Source organism: Lycorma delicatula, chromosome 4, assembly GCF_047948215.1.
Source record: "Lycorma delicatula isolate Av1 chromosome 4, ASM4794821v1, whole genome shotgun sequence".
Taxonomy (NCBI): Eukaryota; Metazoa; Arthropoda; class Insecta; order Hemiptera; family Fulgoridae; genus Lycorma; species Lycorma delicatula.
In genome coordinates, this window is record NC_134458.1 from 155,749,608 (window position 1) to 155,773,422 (window position 23,815).

The 23,815-nt window shown below is 29.1% G+C and overlaps 1 protein-coding gene across 2 annotated transcripts in view; it reads left to right on the plus strand.

The window, feature by feature from the left end:
- Nos (Nitric oxide synthase) overlaps positions 1 to 23,815 on the plus strand; it is a 752,676-nt gene that overhangs the window by 667,616 nt on the left and 61,245 nt on the right. For both annotated transcript variants that reach the window (XM_075364470.1, XM_075364469.1), the window contains exons 6-12: positions 2,528 to 2,667; positions 2,970 to 3,144; positions 6,116 to 6,217; positions 12,849 to 13,043; positions 14,834 to 14,931; positions 16,438 to 16,582; positions 20,346 to 20,450. In XM_075364470.1, the coding sequence (XP_075220585.1) occupies positions 2,528 to 2,667; positions 2,970 to 3,144; positions 6,116 to 6,217; positions 12,849 to 13,043; positions 14,834 to 14,931; positions 16,438 to 16,582; positions 20,346 to 20,450 (960 nt within the window). The remainder of the gene's footprint in view (positions 1 to 2,527; positions 2,668 to 2,969; positions 3,145 to 6,115; positions 6,218 to 12,848; positions 13,044 to 14,833; positions 14,932 to 16,437; positions 16,583 to 20,345; positions 20,451 to 23,815) is intronic.

Here is a 23,815-nt window from a genome sequence, read left to right on the forward strand (position 1 = left end):
CTTTATTAAGAGATCAGTATGCTACATATAACCCTATTGAATGTATATTACAAACAATTTCTGAGTTCTTGAAAGTCAAACGGGCAAATCATTAAATTTCCTTTTCACATAGCAAGGAGGTGTGTACTTAATTAGTCGTATATAATTCTCTGAAAGAATTTTTTTTTTTTGGTGAGCAAATCAAAAATTTGATTTGCTCACCATTTGATTGATTTATATCTTTAAAAAACAGAAATCAAATAATCAATTTTATCAACTTAAGTAGATGCTATAACACAGCTATAAGTATATATATTACTTTAATATATGTGTTTATTTATTCTCTTATTTTTACTTTCTCGGCTGAATAATTTTGCATTTCAGGGTATTTGCAGATGTTGATGTTTCACAATTCCTTTAACCAAAGTACACAATTTTAGTAATGATATATATAAATATATATATATATATATTAGCCAATTTTTTTTTCTTGAAAACTCCAGTCTGGATGGACAAATTACACATGCACACAATCATGGCACAGTGATTTCTGTACATGGGGCATTGATATACCATTTAATTTTGATCACAATTGGTCGATGAGGTAGGGAGATACAGACCTTAACTCTGTATCCCAAAATTTTTCTCAAAGAATAGATAGATTTTCCAGATAATTTTATGCCCCTTAGGTAAATAAAATTCTTTCTGATGGTCTTTGGTCTTCCTCTTTGAATTCGTTTCTGGATCCAAAGTCACGTTCTTGTACTAAGTAGATTTCCTTATATCAGTAGTATGATTACGTATTTGTGAAATTTCATCGAGAGGTGTTGGATAAAGGACTAACTTTTTTTTTCATCAGTTATCATTTTGCTTGATATTTCAAACTAAATTAACAAATTTTTATATTTTGTACGATGGCTTCTAAATATGAGTCATTAATGCCACTTATTTTCAGCTACAATTGGTCAAAAAACTGAAAAAAAACTTCCCAGTGATCCCATAATGAGTAGAATTTTTTTTTTACCTTATTCTTTACATACATACTTATATACTTTAATGTTCCAGTTAATTTTTCCCCCAATTAGTAGTCTGTCAAAGGAAAATCCTTGGTATCCAGATTTGTATAACTCTTGGCCGCCTTTTTTATTTATTTTATTAATCAACATTTCTATGTGTATTATTTTATCAAGTATTTCTGTAATCTTGTAAAAAATTTAATATAATTAAAAGAAAACAAAATATTAATTTTTAGTTGAAATTTTTTTTATAAAATTCAGTCTTTCAAAGCATAGATATCACTTTCAATAGTGAAAATTTTATTATTGTTAGAAAAATATTATATAAATAATTGATAATCTATTATCACAAAATAATATTAGACAAAAATAGGCGGGTAATATTTTGTAAATCTGATGCATATAGTCTAATCCAATGAATAGTTCAATCCTCTGAACAGAAATTAGTATAGAGTAATTGACCGGTTTAATAAAAAAGGAAATGCATCAGAGGAGAGATTGACATCTTCTTTGCTGATCATACCATTACAACTTTACCCAGTGAAAATAATAATATATCAGAATCACAGAATTTTTTATTTCCATTTCATTAATCGTAGACGGTTGAATTTTCTACTACATAGTTGAAATATTCCACTTTAAATATTCATAAAATATATAATTTGCTTCTCGGGAGTTTTTTATCACCAATTTTATGGATAGTATCTCCATTATTAATAACAGCAGCAGTATTTATGTTTCTTATAATACAAAACTTGGTTATCTTTTTGTTTATAAATTCACTTGATATGAAAAAAATTGATTTTATTTATATTTAATTGCAAACTATACTATTTCATACTGCATAAAGCATTAAGAGATTGACATTATTAATAATTTATTACACCTACATATACTCTCTCTCTCTCTCTCTCTCTCATGTAATGTGTAATAATATATTTTGGAGTCTTTCAGAAGGTCAGAATGAGTTCATGTTATAGAAATTGGATGTCAGATCATTATTTGATGCATGTAAAATATGAAACATATTGGCCAAAATTTAATAAATTAATAATTGTGACCTTTCCCATACATTTGTATTAATATTATGGTACATACTTGGTGAACAAAAATCTCAACACACTATGTTGATCTAATGATAAACTTGTTGTAAATCAGCTGATTTCTAAGTCAAAGTTCTCAGGTTCAAATCCTAATAAAAGTAGTTGCTTTTATTTGGATTTTAATACTACATTGTGGATACCAGTGTTCTTTGGTTACTTAATCCTTGTATGCTTTCATGTTTCTTTTGTTGAACTGTATTTTTTTATTACAAAGATGAATACAGTATTTATTATTCTACAATGTATAATTTCCTTTATCTTGTTTTGAATGAAAAATATCAAATTTTTATATTTCAGTATATATTTTACGGTTAGTAGTGTGATTTATTCATATGTTGATTTAATTAAAAGTTATTTTTTGATTTTTTAAATTAATATGATGTCTATGTTAATATAATGTCTATAATAATCTGTTTTGCTGTCTCTTAGGTTTGTTTAAAACTTGGTTGGAAGGGTAAAGGCACACAATGGGATATACTTCCACTTGTGTTATCTGCTAATGGTCATGATCCAGATTATTTTGATATACCTCCTGATCTAGTTATGGAAGTTCCATTGACACATCCAAGGTTAAGTAAAATATTATTTAGTGTATAGTATTATGCATATATTGTCGAACAAATCTTGTCATTTTTCTTTATTGTGTTTGTACAGTCATGTCCCAAGTATATGTAGGACATATACTTTATGTTTGAACCTAAGCATATAAATAAAAGACAGAGAAAGAATTACATAGTAATAATAATTTATACTATAATGGGTATAAATATTTCTGCTGATTTATAAAACTTATTTGACACTATGATAGAGTAGATAAGTTTTAATAGCAATTAAGCACTTTTATTAACATATTACTATGATTTATTTACAGCTTTCAGTGGTTTGGTGAAATGGGATTACGTTGGTATGCATTACCAGCAGTCTCAGGAATGATGTTTGACTGTGGTGGTTTACAATTTACTGGTGCTCCATTTAATGGCTGGTATATGAGTAGTGAAATTGGTTGTCGTGATCTTTGTGATACCCACAGATACAATATTCTTGAGGTAATTCTTTAATATTTATAAAGTATTTTTTTCTAGTATTTAGTATAGATTTAAAATATGTCATCAATTTAAAAAATAATTGAAAAGGCATATGATATTTCTTTTTAAGAATTGAACTTTAAGTCTTCATACAAAGGTTTCTCATCCACTATTTTAAAATTTCTAAAACAAGAACAAGAATGTGCTTTAAGATTAAAAGAAGACATCATAATTAATAAGTAGTTTGTACTAAAAAATAAGGATGCTTTACACAAAATAATCTTATTTGCACATTCATCATCACTGTTTTGTTTTACATAATTTAAAGCAAATTATTTTTAATTTAGTATTTTATTTTTCTTTCCGATGTAATGTGTTCTTAGATAATATGTGTTTTGGTCATTATAATGTAGTTAAATATAGATTTTGAATATTACCATTTTTACAATCATAACATTTGCTAAGTCTCCGTTGATATTAGTTTGAAATGTATGAGCTATTTTTCATCTTCAAAGAAATTTGGTATTTTGATTCTAATCAAATCAGTCCTTCCTTTTGATCATAAGTTTCCAATATTATACTCTGGTTCTGAACTATTTAAATTCATAATAATTATGTGCTTTCAGTTTTAATTGTACATTCTACTGATTATATATAATCCATGTAACTTCTTAAATTAAATTTGTAAGTTTATTGTTGGTTTCTTGAGATATTTGTTTTGGTTTATTATAATCTATGAATTTTGATTGTATAATAACTTGTGTTTTTGTGGATTATCAAATTTTTACCTTTTATATATGCTGATTAGTATAAGTAATACATATTAAAAGTAAAATGATAAATATAAATTGATAAGTTTTTATATGCTAATTTTTGGTAAAATTTATTCTCTTTGCTTTTTAAAAAGAGATTTTTTATTTTAGGAATAAGAAAAATGCTATAAATATTTTCATTTTTGTAAGATTAGTAATTTTGTAATAACGATTTTGCAAGAATATTAATCTAAGACAGTACACATTGATAACCCACCAGGTTGGTCTAGTGTTGAACTCATCATCACAAATCAGCTGATTTTGAAGTTGAGAGTTCTAAGGTTCAAATCCTATTAAAAACAGTTATTTTTATGGATTTTAATACTAGATCGTGTGTACCAGTATTCTTTGGTGGTTGGGTTTCAATTAACCACATATCTCAGGAATGGTAGACCTGAGACTATATAAGACTACACTTTATTTACATTCATACATATCATTCTCACTCATCTTCTGAAGTAATTACCTTATGGTGGTTCCAGAAACTAAACAAAAAAAGAAGTACACACTGACAATGCATGTTATATTGATGCTACAGAACTCTCATATACAGAATGTATTATAAAGTAAGCTCTAGCTATATATTTTTCTGTATTTGTTAATTTAGAGAATTTTGGTCAATACCATATCTGTTTAGAGCATCAACTTTATTTTTTAACCTATTCTAAGACTGTCATTATCTTGTTTTTGTCACATTTTTTAATGTTACTGTGGTTTTATAACACATCATTTCTATGTAAAATATGATGAAAAAATTGTTGACATAAACCAGGGACCAATATCTGTTTTCAATATATCTACCATTAAAGGCCTACTAACTGAGGGTGCTTATTTATTAATTTTAAATACCAACAATTTCATTAATAATAAATAAATTGGTTAAAAAATAAAAATTACTTTTTTTATTATCTTTTATTTTTATTAACTTGTACAACTAACATTAATAAAGAAGAAAATGGAATATTGCTGACCTACCTGGCTGAGAAGGTAACATCTTGGTATTTTGTGTGGAGGTCCCAAGTTCAAATCCTAGTCAGGTATGGCATCTTTTCATATGCTATCAGTTTCCACCAGGCTAATGACCATAGCTGTACGTTATTGTTAATAATATTAAAAGCACAAGTACTCAAAATGGAATCCTCCAACAGTACTATTTCTACCTTGAAATTCTCTCCTTACATTTGAAAATATATTAGGCAAAGGTAAGGATTTGACACGAATCAGTTATCCTGTTTTTTCAGGGCTTCAGCATCTGCTATAGAGGCTTGTTACAGTGGACTTTAAATGGCCTCACAAGAAGAACTCCAATGAAATAGGATTTAGAGAACATGCTGGTCATTCCACTGATCTCCTTTGACCTACCCATTTTTTCAGAATTTAAGAATTCTCTTATATCTCAGTTGTACTATCCTACTGGAAAATGGTTTTACCTTGCAGGAATTCTTAGAGAGATTGGCCGTAACATTTGTAATATACAGCTCCCATTGAAAGTTATGCCAAATAGTATTAATATATTGAACTTTATCAAAGATGCACTAAATATTCTATATAAGATTAAATTCAACATTATTAAATTACTACATAAAATGAATGTCAATGATTTAGTTCAAAAGATTTTGAGAGAAAATCAATGAATTAATACATTTTCATAAATCTAATTGTGTTTGAGTATTATTTATTTTAGGTCACAGCGTGGTAGAGAACACTTTGATACAATTGGTCATTTAAATTCTTTTGTCAAATTTTACATGGAATTAATATGGCATAAAGTCATAGTGCTGTTTAAAAAAATAAGTTAAATCCATTATAGCCGAGACAAGCTGGCAGCTAAAATACTAGAAAAGTTTATGTCTAATTGGTTAATATTCTCTAATTCGTTAGGATTCTCTAATTTAACAACAGTAATTAAAAAAGTAGGAAGAATTTATGTACACTCTGTACACGCCAGATTTTATATATTTATTTTAACTCAATATTCTGTACTAGGTGGTTTACTAAATAGAATTTAAATGTAATTTAACTATACTGAGGAATAATATGAATCTTTAAAAGATTCATTTCAGTAAAATAATAACATTTCAACAGGTTTAATTCTTTAAAAAAAAATTGTAGTATATACTAGACCTAAGAATTATTTAAAAAATATCTGTTAATATTATCATTACTACTGTTCCTTTCAGACTGTGGCTGTTAAAATGGGTTTAGATACTCGTACTCCAATGACACTTTGGAAAGACAGAGCATTAGTGGAAGTTAATGTAGCTGTGCTTTATAGTTTTCAAGTAAGTGCATTTCTGTTATTGTTTTTTTCATCATATTTTTTATAAGGTATAATAATTTTTATGATATAGTAAGCTTTACATTTTATATATATATATATATATATATATGAGTGGTCAAAAATTATCCTTTCCTATTTAAATTATTAAAAAAAATAATAATTAATAATCTTGAAATTATAAAATTAATTTGTTGCAGTTTTTTATAAGCTATTTTTGTGAAAATGATTTCTGACAAATAATGTCTCATATGACACCAAAAATTAGTGTTTTTTTTCAAAATATTGCCTATTACTACTTCATCTAAATTCTAAGTTATCTGAAATAACTCCCATCAAATATTTTCTTTCACTTGTTGTAATTCTTAATATTTATTTACATGAAATTTTATTTTGTGAATCGGTAGCTTAAGATTAGTCAATCTCAAATTTATATGTTTACTGAAATATTTACCGAGATATTTTTACTGAAATTTTTATCTTAGAGCTATTCTGGCTCTAACAGTAGCAGCATCTTGTTGAAACCAATAATATGTGTGCTTCTTCTAACTGGGGGTAAGAAAAAATTGTCCAACATATCTCCTTATTGCTTTACCTTTTCATAGTTATTGAAGAAATAGGGTCTGATAATTTTTTCTGCAGAATTTGTACATCAAACTGCCACTTTTTCATTATAAAGAGGCTTTTGATGAAAGAGAGTAGTGATTTTTTTATATCCCAGTAGCATAAATTCTGTATGTTCACTAAGTCACTGATATGAAACTGTGCTTTATTCAACATCCACAATTTTTTGCAAAAATTATACTATAGCTTTATTAATATGGCATGACTTTCATTCAAAGTTAATCTGGAATTCTTGCACTGCTAGTACTTATATGGGTCCATCTGATCTTATTTTAAAATGTTCTTGAGGGTCTTTTTAACTGTAATTGAAAATCGGCTTCAGATTAAAGTCTGGTTCTTCACAAACATTTACCCCAGATTACTCAATAAATGTTTTCAGTTGATTTTATTATTCATGTTTAAATTTAAGTATCTTTGTAAATATTTTTAAGTAACACAAAAATGTCAATAGTACTTATTATAGGGCATGGAACAGAAGTTTTTCGAATGATGAAAAATTCCATACTAAATATTGTTACTCATTACACGTACCTTATGAGGCTTTTAATATACTCAAAGAAAATCATTGAAACTGTTTCCACTGAGGTGACTTGTAATGGATTGTAATGTAATATATATTACATTACTTTAATCAATTTTTTTTAAATTAAAAACTTACCAATTTTCAATAGTTAACAGTTATAGAAAACAGAATAGTTTTCACTACCACTGTGAAATTTAAAAATTATACTAGCAAACCATTCATTATAAAAATTGGAATTGCTCAAGCATTATATTAGGACCTTTAGTTTTTATTGTATATGTCAAATTTTTTCAACTTATTACTGGAAAATTATATTGTATCATAGACCGATGGATACCATAGTTTTCAGTAAAGGAAGGATTTGGTCAGTTTTGTAACAAATGTGTGATTATTTGAGGGAAATTGATCTGCAGTGGTCCTTGAATAAGAATAAGATGGTTTATAAAACTTTTAGTTTATAATATTTTTGTTTTTTCTTAATTTTTTAAAAGCATCTTTTTGTCTTGTTCTTATATTACCAGTTATAATTCCAGTGTTATGTATTTTTTCTAGTTATTCTTAGCCAGATCTATTTACAGATAAAAGTTTTTCTCTGTAGGACTTAAATATATGACTAATTTTTATCTAGTTTAAGTACACATCTTGTATAATTCTGTGTATTTATGTAATCTGGTTTAAATAAATAAATTATAAGGTTATTCTTATCTTTTATGTTTTGCAGAACTTAAATTTTCTTTTCTTTTCAATTTGATACATTGATGTTCTTCCAAAACAAAATCTATTTGAACTAATAACATAATTTTATTTAGAATTCAATTTAAATGAGAATTTATTTTTAATTTATTTCATTTTATGAGATGGGTCCCACCACCCCACCTCACTTGAACCACTTCCCACACCAAACTGAACTTGCAAACTCAACATAGAATTTTCATTGCTAAGATACATCTCAAACAATTAAAAATTAAATAAAATACTTTTTATTATTAATATATATATATTTTTGTACTGTTTATGAATAGATATAAATATATAACATATAATTAAAGGCACATAGACAATAAGTACATTTATTAGAAAAGAATATACTATTAGCATCAAATATTTGTCATTTGCAGTATAATATTCAATATTTGTGCCAACATTTTGCTCTTATTTATCATGATTAGCATTCACCTGATTATTTTCTACCCAGAGTTTGTTTAAATTACCTTTTCGATTTTAAATAATGATAGATACCTTTTTATACTATGATTATTACAAATGTTATTAACTACTAAATTGGTCTTCTTGATATCATTATAAGTATTGAGTTATATTTAGTCATCTAATGACAGCCAGAAGAATAAAAATGAAAAGTAAACCTGTGAAAAGGAGTTTACATTTTCAGTGTAAATCCTCTTCATATGTAGGAATAACAGTGAATAAAAAAGTTAAAAAAGATCTTTGTAACTAATTAATTGTTTACGTTTCTCACCTGTCAAATTTTCACAATAGCTAATTATTTTAATGGACATATTTAAAACACTATATTATTTCAACAAAATATTTTAACCTAAAAATATATACCAATTAATAATGATTTTTTTCTTAACTTAAGAAAGTGTGAGACTTATTTGAGTGAATTTTATGGTTAATTATTATTATACTTTCCTAAGTGTGTAGTTATACAGTTTAGCTACACAGTATACTGCACAGTATACTAATTTTTTTTTTTTTTTTTAAAGGGAAAGAATGCTAATCAGGTCAAATTTTGCATGCAGGATCATTACATCTTTTGGCCTCCTCCAACCAAACAATAATAATCTTAGCACTGAAAAATTCTGGAAGGATATATGTATATATGTTGGCCTATGTACTGCTTGTTATCTCCAGATTGGATGGACTGTTTGAATAAAATTTGACCCAGTTATTTCTATATATTATGACTAATGCCATTTAATTTTGGCCAAGGGGGCAAGGAGATACTGTATCTTAAAATTTTACTCAAATCATAAGTAAATTTTGTCATATAACTTAAATTGCCACTTAGGTAACTAAGCTACTTTCTATTAGCGTTTCATCTTATTCAAATTCCCATAAAGGAGTGGCAACAAAAAACATTTTTCTTTTTTTCTTATTTGTCATATCTGGATTCAAAGTCACATTTTTAAATAATTAGATTATTCCATTTCATTAGTATGTCACTTTGGTTATGTATTTGGACTATTTCATTTTGGGGATTGGGGGATAATAAACCTAATTTTTTTAGACTTTTTTCATCAGTCATTATTTCCTTCGATACTTTCAGACTGGAGTAACTAATTTTTATGAAATTTTGTTGGATGACTTCTGAATATAGACTATTTATGTCATTTAATTTTTGTTACAATTAGTCAAGGGAGTAGGGAGATGTAATCAGCGTAGACTCTGTATCACAAAATTTTACTTAAAAAGTAGAATGTTTTTTAGATAATTCTTTACTTGCATATTCATATATTTTAATGTTCCTCTTAATTTTAGTCCAAAATAGTAATCTGTTGAAGCCAAAACTCTCTGTAGTCAGCTTAATGCTAACTGGTTTCTTTTTTAATTTCTGAGACTTAATAGCAATGAGCAACATTTGCTGTTTTTATACAAATTGTTTGTAATTCAGTTAAATGTTGAATTACAAGTAGCAATTTTCTGAAGGAATGGGTAAATACATTTATTTTTAAAAATTATTTAACATTATACTCCTTTGTTTATTAACATCTCTTACCTCTCCAACAGACTTTTAATAAAATAAGTAATATGTTATATATTTTAAAATAACAAATTTAAATGATTAAATAATCCATAAAAAACAAAATTTGTTTTAAATAGATAATAAACAATATTAAAAAGAAAACAATTTCCAGCAAAATTATAATGAAGACATATTGTCTCAATTACATTTGATATTAAATAAATTGGTGCTAATTAATAGTTACTGATGAGCAATCATTTATAAAATAAAATTGATTTGATTCTTTATATTTAATATTTTAGATATTAAGTATTTATATTTTCATAATTATCATTTCCATTTTTTAATATTTGAAAATTTGTGATGTTTTTAATATATTTTAGGAGATTTTTGTATGATTTTAATCTAGTAAAATAAGTTTCTTTTAATTGAATTTTAAATTGATTAGGGGAAAAATCTTTTAGATGGATTGTTAATTTATTAAAAAAGGCAACATAAGGATAATAAGGTCCTTTCTCAAAAGTTAAAGTATTATGGTGAGTTACTCAAAAACAATTCTATTGTTTGGTTTAGTAGAAGTAAGTACTGTAAGCTAATTGTTCTGTATGCTTCACATTTATCTACTCCTGCTTTCTTTGGTATCATGACAATAACACTTTTTTTGAAGTCCGATGGAACTTCCCCTTTTTCATACATATTACACACCAGTTTATATAATCTATCAATCGCTTCCTCACCTGCACTGCGCAGTAATTCTACAGGTATTCCGTCTATTCCAGGAGCCTTTCTGCCATTAAAATCTTTTAATGCACTCTTAAATTCAGATCTCAGTATTGTATCTCCCTTTTCATCCTCTTCGACTTCCTCTTCTTCCTTTATAACACCATTTTCTAATCCATTTCCTATAACTCTTCAAAATATTCCACCCACCTATTGACTTTGCCTTTCGTATTATATATCAGTGTACTATCTTTGTTTAACACATTATTAGATTTTAATTTATGTACCCCAAAATTTTCCTTAACTTTCCTGTATGCTCCGTCTATTTTACCAATGTTCATTTCTCTTTCCACTTCTGAACACTTTTCTTTATTCCACTCTTCTTTCGCTGGTTTGCACTTCCTGTTTATAGTATTTCTTAATTGTTGATAGTTCCTTTTACTTTCTTCATTACTAGCATTCTTATATTTTCTACGTTCATCCATCAGCTGCAATATATCATCTGAAACCCAAGGTTTTCTACCAGTTCTCTCTGTTCCGCCTAAGTTCACTTCTGCTGATTTAAGAATTTCCTTTTTAACATTCTCCCATTCTTCTTCTACATTTTCTACCTTATCTTTTTTACTCAGAACTCTTGTGATGTCCTTCTCAAAAATCTTCTTTATTTTCTCTTCCTCAAGCTTCTCTAAATTCCACCGATTCATCTGACACCTTTTCTTCAGGCTTTTAAACCCCAATCTACATTTCATTATCACTAAATTATGGTCGCTATCAAAGTCTGCTCCAGGGTAAGTTTTGCAGTCAACGAGTTGATTTCTAAATCTTTGCTTAACCATGATATAATCTATCTGATACCTTGCAGTATTGCCTGGCTTTTTCCATGTGTATATTCTTCTATTATGATTTTTAAACTGAGTGTAGGCAATTACTATATTATACTTCGTGCAAAACTCTATAAGTCGGTCCCCTCTTTTATTCCTTTTGCCCAGCCCGTATTCACCCACTATATTTCCTTCCTTGCCTTTTCCAATACTTGCATTCCAATCTCCAACTATTATTAAATTTTCATTTCCTTTTATGTGTTTAACTGCTTCATCAATTTCTTCGTATACACACTTACCTCATTATCATGATGGGTGCTTGTAAGCATATAGACGTTAACAATTGTTGTTGGTTTAGGTTTTGATTTTATCCTTATTACAATGATTCTATCACTATGCATTTTGAAATACTCTCTTTGTATCTTGAAAACTAGTTTTATATCGCTAATAATATTATATTTAGGTGAAAAAATATGCAAGTATAGTATATTTATTTATGTAACAGAAACAGGCTAATCCCCAATAACAGTTACTGATGGGTAACTAAAATTTGTAGAATGTGAAAAATACCTTCCCATGATGTCAAACCCGGAACCTTCAGATTAAAGGTAGAAACACCAACACTCCACCACAGAGACCAGCATAATAAATATTTAACAATAATGACAAGGTTTCCATAAAATACTTCAAAATAAAACAAAATCATTATGTTTATTTTTAATCTTCTCACTATCAATTCAGTGAGTTTAAAATTCTCATTTTTGTAATTTGGACCCTGTAAATGAATTTTAACAAAAAAAGTTTTGATTCTTTAATGAAGAATTTTCTTTTAGTTTTTAAAATATGCATTGAACTTTTAAAATGACCTTGTAATTTTTTTTAATTTCATATATGGACACTGCATAAAATGATGATTCTTGTCAGTGAAAATTTGTCTTTACATGATGAAATTACAAGTTGTTTTTTTTTTTGTAAAATCAAATTTTGGTGTTCTTTAGACACTTCTGCGCTTTTGAATACACAGGACACAGGTATTAAAAAAATTACCTATTAATAAATCATGATTTTCAGTGGTTTTTAACTTGTTTAATGCACATTATATTGAAGCATGAGCAGCTAGCTTTTCTTATCATAGATAAACGAATCAATCTCAATCTATAAGCTGTTGATTTTTTTTGTACATATTTTCTACTCACATATTTTTTAATTGTTATTTAATTTTTCTTTTCTTTTTATTTAGGTTCTGAATGTTACTATTGTTGATCATCATACTGCTTCTGAATCATTCATGAAGCATTATGAAAATGAGCAGAGATTAAGACGTGGCTGCCCGGCAGATTGGGTTTGGATTGTACCTCCTATATCTGGATCAGTTACACCTGTTTTCCATCAGGAAATGGCAGTGTATACGTTATTTCCAATGTATGATTACCAGGTAATACCATGATAAAATATATTTTTATACATTTTGTTTTTGGATATATTTTCTTATTATATTCAGAAAATTTTATCTTTAAATTATTAAAAAATAAAAATGCATCCAATTTACAGGTATTTGCTTTTCTAAAGGCTTTAAGAAGTATTTATGTAAGTTCTGCATAATTATTGCTCCTGCATTGGAGTTTATTAATGACATACTACTTAAGATTTATAAACCACCCTCTAATGACTGCTGTTAACATCAGCACAATAATATAAATATTGTTGGATATTGTTAGAAAGTTACTTATCAGTGTAACAAGTAGGATTTACTTGTCATGGATTACTTTATGGAAACAGTAGCTATAGGATTAATAATAGCTTACGCAAAAACCTGTTGATAACAATATACTAATTACTATATCTTATCTTTACTTGTTCTTGATGATCATTTCTTCAGTAGTCTGTGATAAAAATATCAGTTTTATGGCTCAGATATTATGAATAAATATAGATAATCTTTTATTCTGATCTGTACGTAATAATGCATTATCTAAATGAGATTAGGAATGAGTAGATATGCTGCTACTCCATAACAAAAAAAGGAACTGCTACAGTATTTTTGGATGAGTCAAGGGAAAGCATGGTAAAAATTTGACCAGAATAGCATTAAAAAATTCACAATTAACTATAAAATGGAAAGCAAATGTGATTAATATCCATATTATTTATTTAAAATACACACTTATGAAATAATATTAAAGTAAATGCATGAAGCTACCAAGCATAAAAAAATAAGTATAAAATAATTCACAATTCAATAGGCACTTATGAAAATTATTTGATCACATATTTATGCACACATTAAATAGATATGCAGAAAATTCAGGGGTTATTTTTTAATTTTTTAATTGGTACTACTTAAAAAAAATCATTGTTCGAGTAATATTTTTTTCTGTAAAAGAAAACCTTTTTCTTGTATTTTAAATAAATTGGTGGGAAGAATTTTTAAATGGTTCAGTAGTTTATTAAAAATGATAACAAAAGCATAATAATGACTTTTCTTTAAGCCAAAATATTGTGTTGAATTACATGAAAAGAGTTCTGATGTCTGATTTTGTAGACAATTTTTTTAAGAAAAAGTGACTATTCTTTTTAGTAAAAGGGTCCCTAGATATAAACAGTAGAATAACTTAACATTTTTAATTCTCTAAATGTGTCTATATTATTCATACTTTTGAGCACCAAACAATGAGATCTTATAGCCTATTTTTGTATCTTGAAAACTCATTCAAGAGCTCATTATCAAACTTGATAAGGAAGCTATAAGAGCTGACATTATATTTTAAATGGAAATATAAGTAGACATAATAGATATTTAACAATGTCAAGCTTAGTGTGTTAAGACACTTCAAATCAAAACAGTTTGATTTTGTTGCAAATGTAATCAATTTGAATCACCTCACATAGAATTTCTCATCTATTAACATCTAGAAATTTTGCTTTATGGGTATCATAAAGCTGTCGTTATCATTAATGGAAATTCTATCTACAGGGGATGGAAGTGATCATTGTGGAATTAAGTAAAGAGTATTTTTTTGCATTAAAAGTTTAAATTCCAATTTCATACTTACCAACATACATTTTATAAATATTGTTTTTCAGTGTAATATAATAATATGTTAATTGCATTATATAGTAATAATTATAATATACTGAAAAATATTTTTTCAGTAATTAAATAAAATAAATTAACAGATAAATAATTTGTTTTAACATTTTACTATAATTAATTTGATTTTTTAGGAACCTGCATGGAAGTGTCATGTTTGGAAAAAAGGGCGGGAAGGAACAAAAACTGGAAAGAAACCTCGCAGGAAATTTCATTTTAAACAAATTGCCAGGTTAGATTCCTATTAAACTTTTAATAATTAGCCAGATAATTTTTAGTAGCTATGATGTGTGCTGATAAATACTATGATTCATGCATTTATTTGCTTGTTTGTAGCTATTGAAAAAAGAAAACAAATTTTGACATTTTCTGGAAAAAGGATAAAATTGAAGTTCGAGCTGTTATAAAAGTATTTTGTTTTAAAAGGTTTGACCCTGACTGACATACAAAAAAATTATATTTCACTTTAAAGAGATTCTTCTTCATTTTCAACAGTAAAAAAGAACTGTTGAATTTAAATGTGGTCATACATCTGTTCAAGATTATGAACGCTCTGGATGCCGAGTAATTCAACACCTACAACTGATGAGATCATCACAAACACCCACAACACCTTATTAAATGAACGCTGATTGAAGGTATGCATGGTGACATTGGAAATATCCCAATAGGCTGTGTCCACTACATTTTACATGATGTTTGAGTATGAAAAAACTTTCTGCTCAATAAGTGCCAAATTTACTAACAACTGACTAAACCCGTATTCGACTGAAACTTCTTAAGGCATTTAGACCTATCTAAACGTGATTTTCTTTGACTTTGAAATACTTTATAATAAATTTTATAATATTAGATGAAACATGGATGGATTCACCCTTATATACTAGAGACTAAACAGAAGTCCAAACAGTGGGTGGAAGGAGGTGAAAGTGTGCCGAAGTAAGCAAAAGTAGTTCCATCGTGGGTAAAGTTATGGTTGTGGTTTTTTGGGGATTCTCATGGTATGGTGCTCATAAACTACCTGAAAAAAAGGCAGGACCATTACAGAAAAGTATTACATTTCACTGTTGGACTGATTGAAGAGTGCTATCCAGATTAAACATCCACATTTGGCCAAAATGAAAGTGTTCTTTTACCTACACAACATATGTCTTTAGGTTGTTGGTGCAAAATTCCATGACCTATATTTTGAAGTGCTTTCACATATACCATATCTGGCTACCAGCTATCATTTCCTCTTTTAGAATCTGAAGAAATGGCTTGCTGGGTGAAAAATGATGAGGTCAAAGCTTAGTCAGCATCTTATTTTACAAAGTTGAACAAATCACATTATAATGAGTGTATTAAAATTTTTTGGTACTAAATATATTGAATTGCAAGATGGCTACATTAAACATTTTTTTTTTTTAATCTTTTGTTTTCTTTGTCAGGCCAAGAACTTTCTGAACAGCTCTCACAGTGTATTTAATATACATAACTCAGTGTCAAGTTAACATCAATAAGATTTCATAATATTTGTTTTAATTTTCAGACTTGTTTTGGTTTTTTTTAATTTCTAGGAACTTATTAAAAAAAATAATAAACATTATATCAATAATCCTTAATGAAATACTGTGCTTAAACATCTATGATTTATTTTACAACCCATGGCTTAGAACTGTTGTAAAAATAGCTGTGAATTATTATTATAAATGCATTCCTAATTAATTAATTAATGGTTTTTTTTGTTTTATTTCAGAGCTGTCAAGTTCACTTCAAAATTATTTGGTAGTGCCTTGTCTCGACGTATAAAAGCCACTATTCTGTATGCAACAGAAACTGGCAAATCTGAAATGTATGCAAAAAAATTAGGTGATATTTTTAGTCATGCATTTCATTCACAAGTAAGTGATCATTTTTTATATTTAAAAATATAATAATAGTAAATAAATAAAAACTAATTTGATCATTTTGCTGTGACATTTAAACTTTGTAAATGTCTTAAAAAATGTTATGTTATTATTAAAGATATTTGTTTATCTTTTCTCTCAAATGTCATTTCATTTGAAGTGCACTTATTGTTATCTGTTTATTGGAAGAAGAGTTTTTTGTAGATAATCCATGGGACTGAACGGAATAATGCCTATCAGATGAAGTATTTTTGGTCTGGGCTAGTTATTCTACTGTTTGGTCAAAATTGTTTAATGCCGTTTTCAAGATTTCCAAAACAGATAAATATATAAAAATTTGGTATATTTAACAAAATTGATAATATATAGATGTAAATTTAATAAAAATATTACTTGTAAATCTTTTTATTGAATAATTAACATAGAAAAAATATACAGAAAACTTTAACAAAACATAACTTTTTTAAATTGTCTTATTATCAAACAGCTAACAGTAATTTCATCATGCAGCAACATCTATTAAGTATATCAGACTATTTTAGCAGTATTTTTATTAAAACTAATCAATTTTTTTGTTGAGACTATATTTAATTTTGAATTATGTGATTCGGAGTAACAATACCGTTGTTCATATTAATAGGAAAGCTTGAATGTCAAGCTTTGTGGATTTGTAACCTTTTTTTAATAGATCTATATCATTAGCTTTTGTTTTTAATAAATATTTCAGAAAATTAAAAAAAAATGTGGTACTTTGATTAATTTTTATTTAATGGAACTAAGAAGATTATGTTTAAAAATTACTCGGAAATTGTATAATACTTTGCTAGTTTGTGTTACACAATTTCATTACTGATACCATTTGTGATATGCCAGACATTGAAGTGATATTCTGTTTCTATCTAGATTTACTAAACTATTCTTAGCATGATCATAGTCACAGTTTCCACCATCATTTATCACAAGTTATCAGAACTACAAACTTTAATGGAGTAAACAATTTCTTTGTATGGCCACTGAAAAAAATTCAATATTATGTGATTTAACCATATGACTCCTTCTGGCAAAGGGAGTACATTGCACCCTTCAATAATTGGTGTCCCATCAGCTGCACTTCTGCAAGCCTGAAAGGCACTAGCACCAAAAGTGTTTCAGTGGATGGACTGAAGGGAAATTGTGCTGGGAAAAAATTGTAAATACATTGTTAGTCTCCCTTGGATTACCCAAGTAATGATATTTACAAAATTGATCTCTACAGATTTAAATCAATCCACAATTCTGGCCACAAACAAAACAAATATATAACTGCCATTAAATAAACAAATACCCTCCAATAATACAATAATAAGAACGACCCAGCTACAAGGGATTGATATCCAGGCTCTGTAATGAATAGGAGGATTTGTATCTTCCAATATCCTTCCATTCCGTTCTGATCTAACCTCATGTTGACTAGAAAATAGGTCCTCTATCAATCTTTCCATTAAGAAACTTTTCATTAAGGATATTTCTAGCTTTAAAGCTTAAATATGGGGTGCTCTGTGCTTTTGATATATACCAGATGTGATATCAGTCAAACATCTGATGAAATTTACTTCATAAATTTCATCAGTTTATGAGTAAGTAAACAATTAAAAATGTTTAGGTATTAAAAATTGTTTTCTCTGCAAAGTAAAATGGCTACATAGAGTTTCTACAATTAAATCCACATCAAATTTGAATTCCAGAGAATCTCATAGAAATTCATCAAGCTTTTTCATTTATTCTGAACCTAAATGTAACAGTATGCTGACTCACCCAAAAATTAACATAAGTTACCTCATGACAGTAACATGTTTTAAGATATTTTTGTTATTGTCTACCTTCCCTAGAATAATATTTGAAAATATTATCTATATTTGGGATGATCATCCAGTTTGAATTCATGTTTTACTTGAAGTTTGTATGCATCCAATTATAACCTTTACCGTATAAAATATGAACAATGGATTTAGGAATACTAAGCTTTCAAACTACACAACATATTAACATTTAAGTTGGGGCTACTTTTCAATACTTTTTCTAAACTTATGTGAACAATGACAACAGTCACAGTGAACATTGACTTATATTAAATGACCATAAGACACAGTGTGTTTTATATACACAACATGTTGCTATCAAACTGGCAAAATTATATCTGAAATGTGTAAATTTTCAGCTGGAAATGATAGGTAATATACATTGGCTAATAATCATAAACAGTCAATGTTATTTAAAAATACAAATAGAATAAAACAATATTAAAAGAACTCTTAAATTTGATACTGAATGTAAATTTATTACTTTGAAAGGCAACTTACTTAATTTTATGTATACGAGGTGCGACAATAAAGTAATGAGACTGATTTTTCTTTGCAAGGTGTGGCAACCCTGCAGCTTGCGTAGGCACAGCATCTTTGACCTTGGTCTATAAGCTACTTCTAGTCCAAGCGACACATTGATGCAACTGCTCAGTCGTGAGTTGTGCTGTAATAAGTGAACACGTGTTTGTGTCTCTCGTCACAGAAATGAAACCGCAAAATATTGCACAACGGTACGCCAATTCTTTTTGTGTTAAATCGGGTGAAAACGTGATAAGCTTCAGAAGGCTTTTGGAGAGGAGGTTATGTCAAGAGCTCAAGTTTTCCGGTGGCATAAAATTTTTAGTGAAGGCAGAACGAATGTTGAAGATGAAGACCGCTGTGGATGACCATCAACCTCACGGACAGATGTCAACTTGACCAGGGTGCGTGAAATCGTACGATCTGATCGAAGATTATCTGTGAAAATGATTGCAGAAGAACTCAACATCGATCGAGAAACGGTTCGTCTAATATTAACTGAAGATCTTGGTATGAGAAAGTTTGTGCAAAAATGGTCCCCAAAAATCTCACACAACAACAGCGAGAAACACGGAAAAATGTGGCAGCCGATCTGTTAGAGCAAACGGAAATCAATCCAAATTTGTTGAGCCGTGTTATCACTGGTGATGAAGGTTGGTTTTTTCAATATGATCCAGAGACAAAACGCCAAAGTTCGCGATGGTGCTCAAAGGGATCACCCAGACCAAAAAAAGCTCGCATGTCAGTCAAAAGTGAAATAATGCATGCTTGTGTGTTTCTTCGATTCCAAGGGAATTGTTCTTAAAGAGTGGGTGCCTCCTGGACAAACAGTTAACCAATATTTCTACAAAGAAATTTTAGAAAGACTTCGTAAACGAGTTCTTCGTGTCCGTGCCAACATTGCTGATAATTGGATTCTGCATCACGATAATGCCTCATCCCATACTGCTCTGTCAGTACAGCAATTTTTAACCTCAAAACAAATTTCAGTACTACCACAGCCACCTTATTCACCAGATATCGTTCCGTGCGACTTTTTTCTATTTCCAAGAGTCAAAATGGTGGTCAAGGGACACCATTTCCAAACAACACAAGATATCCAAAAAGCTGTGACGAGAGTCTTGGAGGATATTTGGAAATATCTGGAAGATGAGTTCCAGAAATGTTACCATCAATGGCAGAAGCGCTGGAATAAGTATGTGCAATCAGAGGGGAGCTACTTTGAAGGAGACAACACTAAACATGGCTAAACCGGTAAGCAACATTTTTTTCACATCAGTCTCATTACTTTATTGTCACACCTTGTATACTTAATTTTATGACCATTAAAAGATTAAATTTTAGATAGCAAAGTTCTTAGACATTAGATTCCAATTTTATTTTCTTGTTTGTCTTAGGTACTCTGCATGGAAGATTATGATATGAACAGTATTGAACATGAAGCACTTTTGTTAGTCGTTGCTTCAACATTTGGAAATGGTGATCCTCCTGAGAATGGCCAGGTATATAATAATGATTTGAAAATTATTTTATCTATAAATAATTTACTCCTAAGTAAAGGATTTTTGTAAAATCCCTGGAGAATACATGCACTCATATACAACTTACAGAAACAAATATCGTAACTATATAAATATAAAATATCAATTATATCAATCATAATACAAAGCTGACATATCAGTATGTTTTATATAATATGAAAAAAAAAACATAAAATGAACATTAAGATCAATGTATACATTACTTCATGTGCTTGAAATACCTGCTGTTTTGGTGGAATTAGGTTGTCACCTGCTAAAATACTTCTCTATATGTCTGCTGCTATGTTCTTGTAGATTTTTATTCTTATAGAAGTTAATAAGTTCCAATAATGAAATCCTAATACTTTAGGAACATCTTAATATTCAATATTCTTTCATTTTCTCCACAGAAAAAGATGTAGTGAGAATAAGTTTGATGAATAGAGTAGACACAAATATATAGAAATATGAAATATATTTTCCTGAAAGAAGCCTTGAATAAGTCATTTTAGATATATTATATTGTTCTATATTTGTGGAATCAATTATATATTTCCTTCTCCTCCAGAATGAACATAAATATTGCTCCAAATGTTGGAGTCAATAGCACTTTGATGTGAAATATTGGACTCACAATATAATGTTAGAGAACAGCACACCAAATGTGTACCTTCTGTGAGTGTAACAGAAGCTCATGCACTGGATGAGATTTCTCAGTAGTCCATATTATATACTTATTAATGTATTCATTTAAATGAAACTGTCCTTGTACCATAAAGAATGTACTTTTTGACCTGTTGTTCATATTACTTTGTGTGAATTGCTAAAACCACTGACTGTATTGAAGACACTTTTCATTTTTCAAAAGGGTTTAAGCTGTTATACTATCTATATCCAATACGATTGCAATTTTCATTGCTTTGTTGTCTCATCAACAGTCTGATATGCTGCTCCCACTTGCATCTTTGGTATATTTACAAACTTCTGCACCGAATGATACAACAGTATATATGAACATAATAAATGGTGGTTCACATTTTCAACTTGTTATATATATTACTGATGTTCACCCATTATCTGATGAATGCTTCTGAGTTTATCATTACTTTAGAACTGTTTCTTAAACTATACTAATATTCAACGCAGATGCCTCAAGGCAGACAGTATATTCTCATGGTAATAGAATTCTAGAAGTTCTCAATATACCATTTCTAGGATTTCCCTTTCCTCTAAGTAATTGATAATTGAGATTTATAGAAGTTTGCTCTAAAAGATCAATACCATACTTGATTAAACTTATTACCAACTGACTATTCATTAATAAATTAGTTTGTTCTATTGAACAGATCTTAAACTTATGCCCTAAGATCAAGTAGATGTAACTAATTAAAATTTACATTATGAAAATATTTGTATGTATCTAAAGTATCCGCTTGTGGTATACTTAGAGTCTGGTAAAAACATCACATCTTTATGTATAATATATGTCTGGTAAAAACATATATTTATACATTAAAAACGTGTACATGATATGATGTGAAGAGAAGTATTTGCCATATGATAAAATTTTGTATTTATTAGATTGTAAATTGCTACTGATAACAATTATCATTAGTTTAGATTTTGTCTGGTTAATATATCAATAATTAATTGTTAATATATGCTTTTGAATAAAAAAAATAAATTGGCCATTACTTTATAACTTTTGGTGTAATGACCTTTACTAAATAACTGGTTATTGGTGTGAGTGACTGATTTGACCAACCTTTATTCTAACTACTTTTATATAAAAAAATCTGAGGAACCCAAGGATTTTTTAATTTTTGAGGGTTAATCTGATTAAGGATTTATCTAAAGGAAAGGGTGATAGATGTTACTTTCAAGATCTGTCTCGATTGCAGACCCCACAAAAAGGCAGCGCACTTCAAGAGACAATGATTAAGCCTGGCGATGTTGTTCGGGATGTTTCTGAGTTCATGGGTAAGGACCCAGTTGTTGTTCAGAAGAGCCGTTACAGAATTTATTATGACTCTAATGATGTTGACCGTAATTCACTGACTGTAACATTACCGACAATTAAGAAAGTTCTGGAAAACTCAAAATTTCCAATATTTGTTCTACCAGTAGGAGGTATTAATACCTCAATCAGGAAAATGTTAATCCACTTGCTGTGTGATTGTGAAGAGATGGTCAAAATAGCCTACTAAATGTTTAGACTATGGTAATGAAGAACATCGCATGGGAGGCACAGCATATAAAAAACCTTGTAATGATTAAGCTGATGTTAATCAATGCAAACAGAAGTTCTCTCTCCCACGACCTGGTGGGAGAGATTGCGAAGAAGTAAAGAGTCAATGTTCTTGTTACAAAACGAGCCTAACCGGATTTTCGCAGCTAGAAATAGTTTGAGTATAGATAGAAAGGGTAATGTAGTGATACAAATCGTCAGTCACAGACACAGTTGGCAGCTTATAGACAGGGAGAGTGGAGTAGTGGCAATTGAATTGGCAAGTATTGTACTGGTGAGTGCTTATACTTCACCTAATTGCAAACTGCATGACTGTGAGAGTTTTGTGGGTAGGCTGCAACATATTATTATCAGATCAACCAAAAAAGTAATACTAATGGGTGATTTCAACTGTAAATCCATCGAGAGAGGAAGCCCATACACTAACCAGAGAGGAAATCTCCTGACCAAGATGATGCACTCGTTAAGCTTATACTGTATCAATGATGACACCCCAACTTATGAGGAGAGAGGCTATAGTTCTGTACTGGACCTCACTATACTGGATTGCAGTATACTGGAATCAAGTTCTGTGAACATGGAGAGTGTTAGACGATGAAACAGGCAGTGATCATTTGGTGACACTACTTGAGATCCATGATCCTACTTTTCTTGTGAGGGTTCATCAGACACCTGTAGACTTTCTAATGGTCAGTCGGATTTGGTGACGACAAAGGTAGTCACTAAGGTTAGAGAAGCCCACGCCCAAGATACTCTGACCCTATTATGCAGGAGATCACCACTCTTCTGCCTGGGTGAATGGAGTATAAAGCTGCATACTGGTGGATGTCACGGATAGCTCAACTTCGAAGAGAGCTCCAGTGTTATATAAGATTAAAACAACGTCTTCGTCATAACTCTTGGAAGGAGTACAAGTTTGCTGCACTACAGTATACAGAGCATATTGGTTTGCTTGGTATTTCTCCCACCACCAACCCATTTGGTCACCCTAAAGCATAAGACTGAATGTCTGTGCCACAAATGGCTACTGAGCCTCAAACAGTTTAGCAACCAGTATCCTAACATAGCTCCTAGAGCTTACCTAACAAAGCGTGGTGCG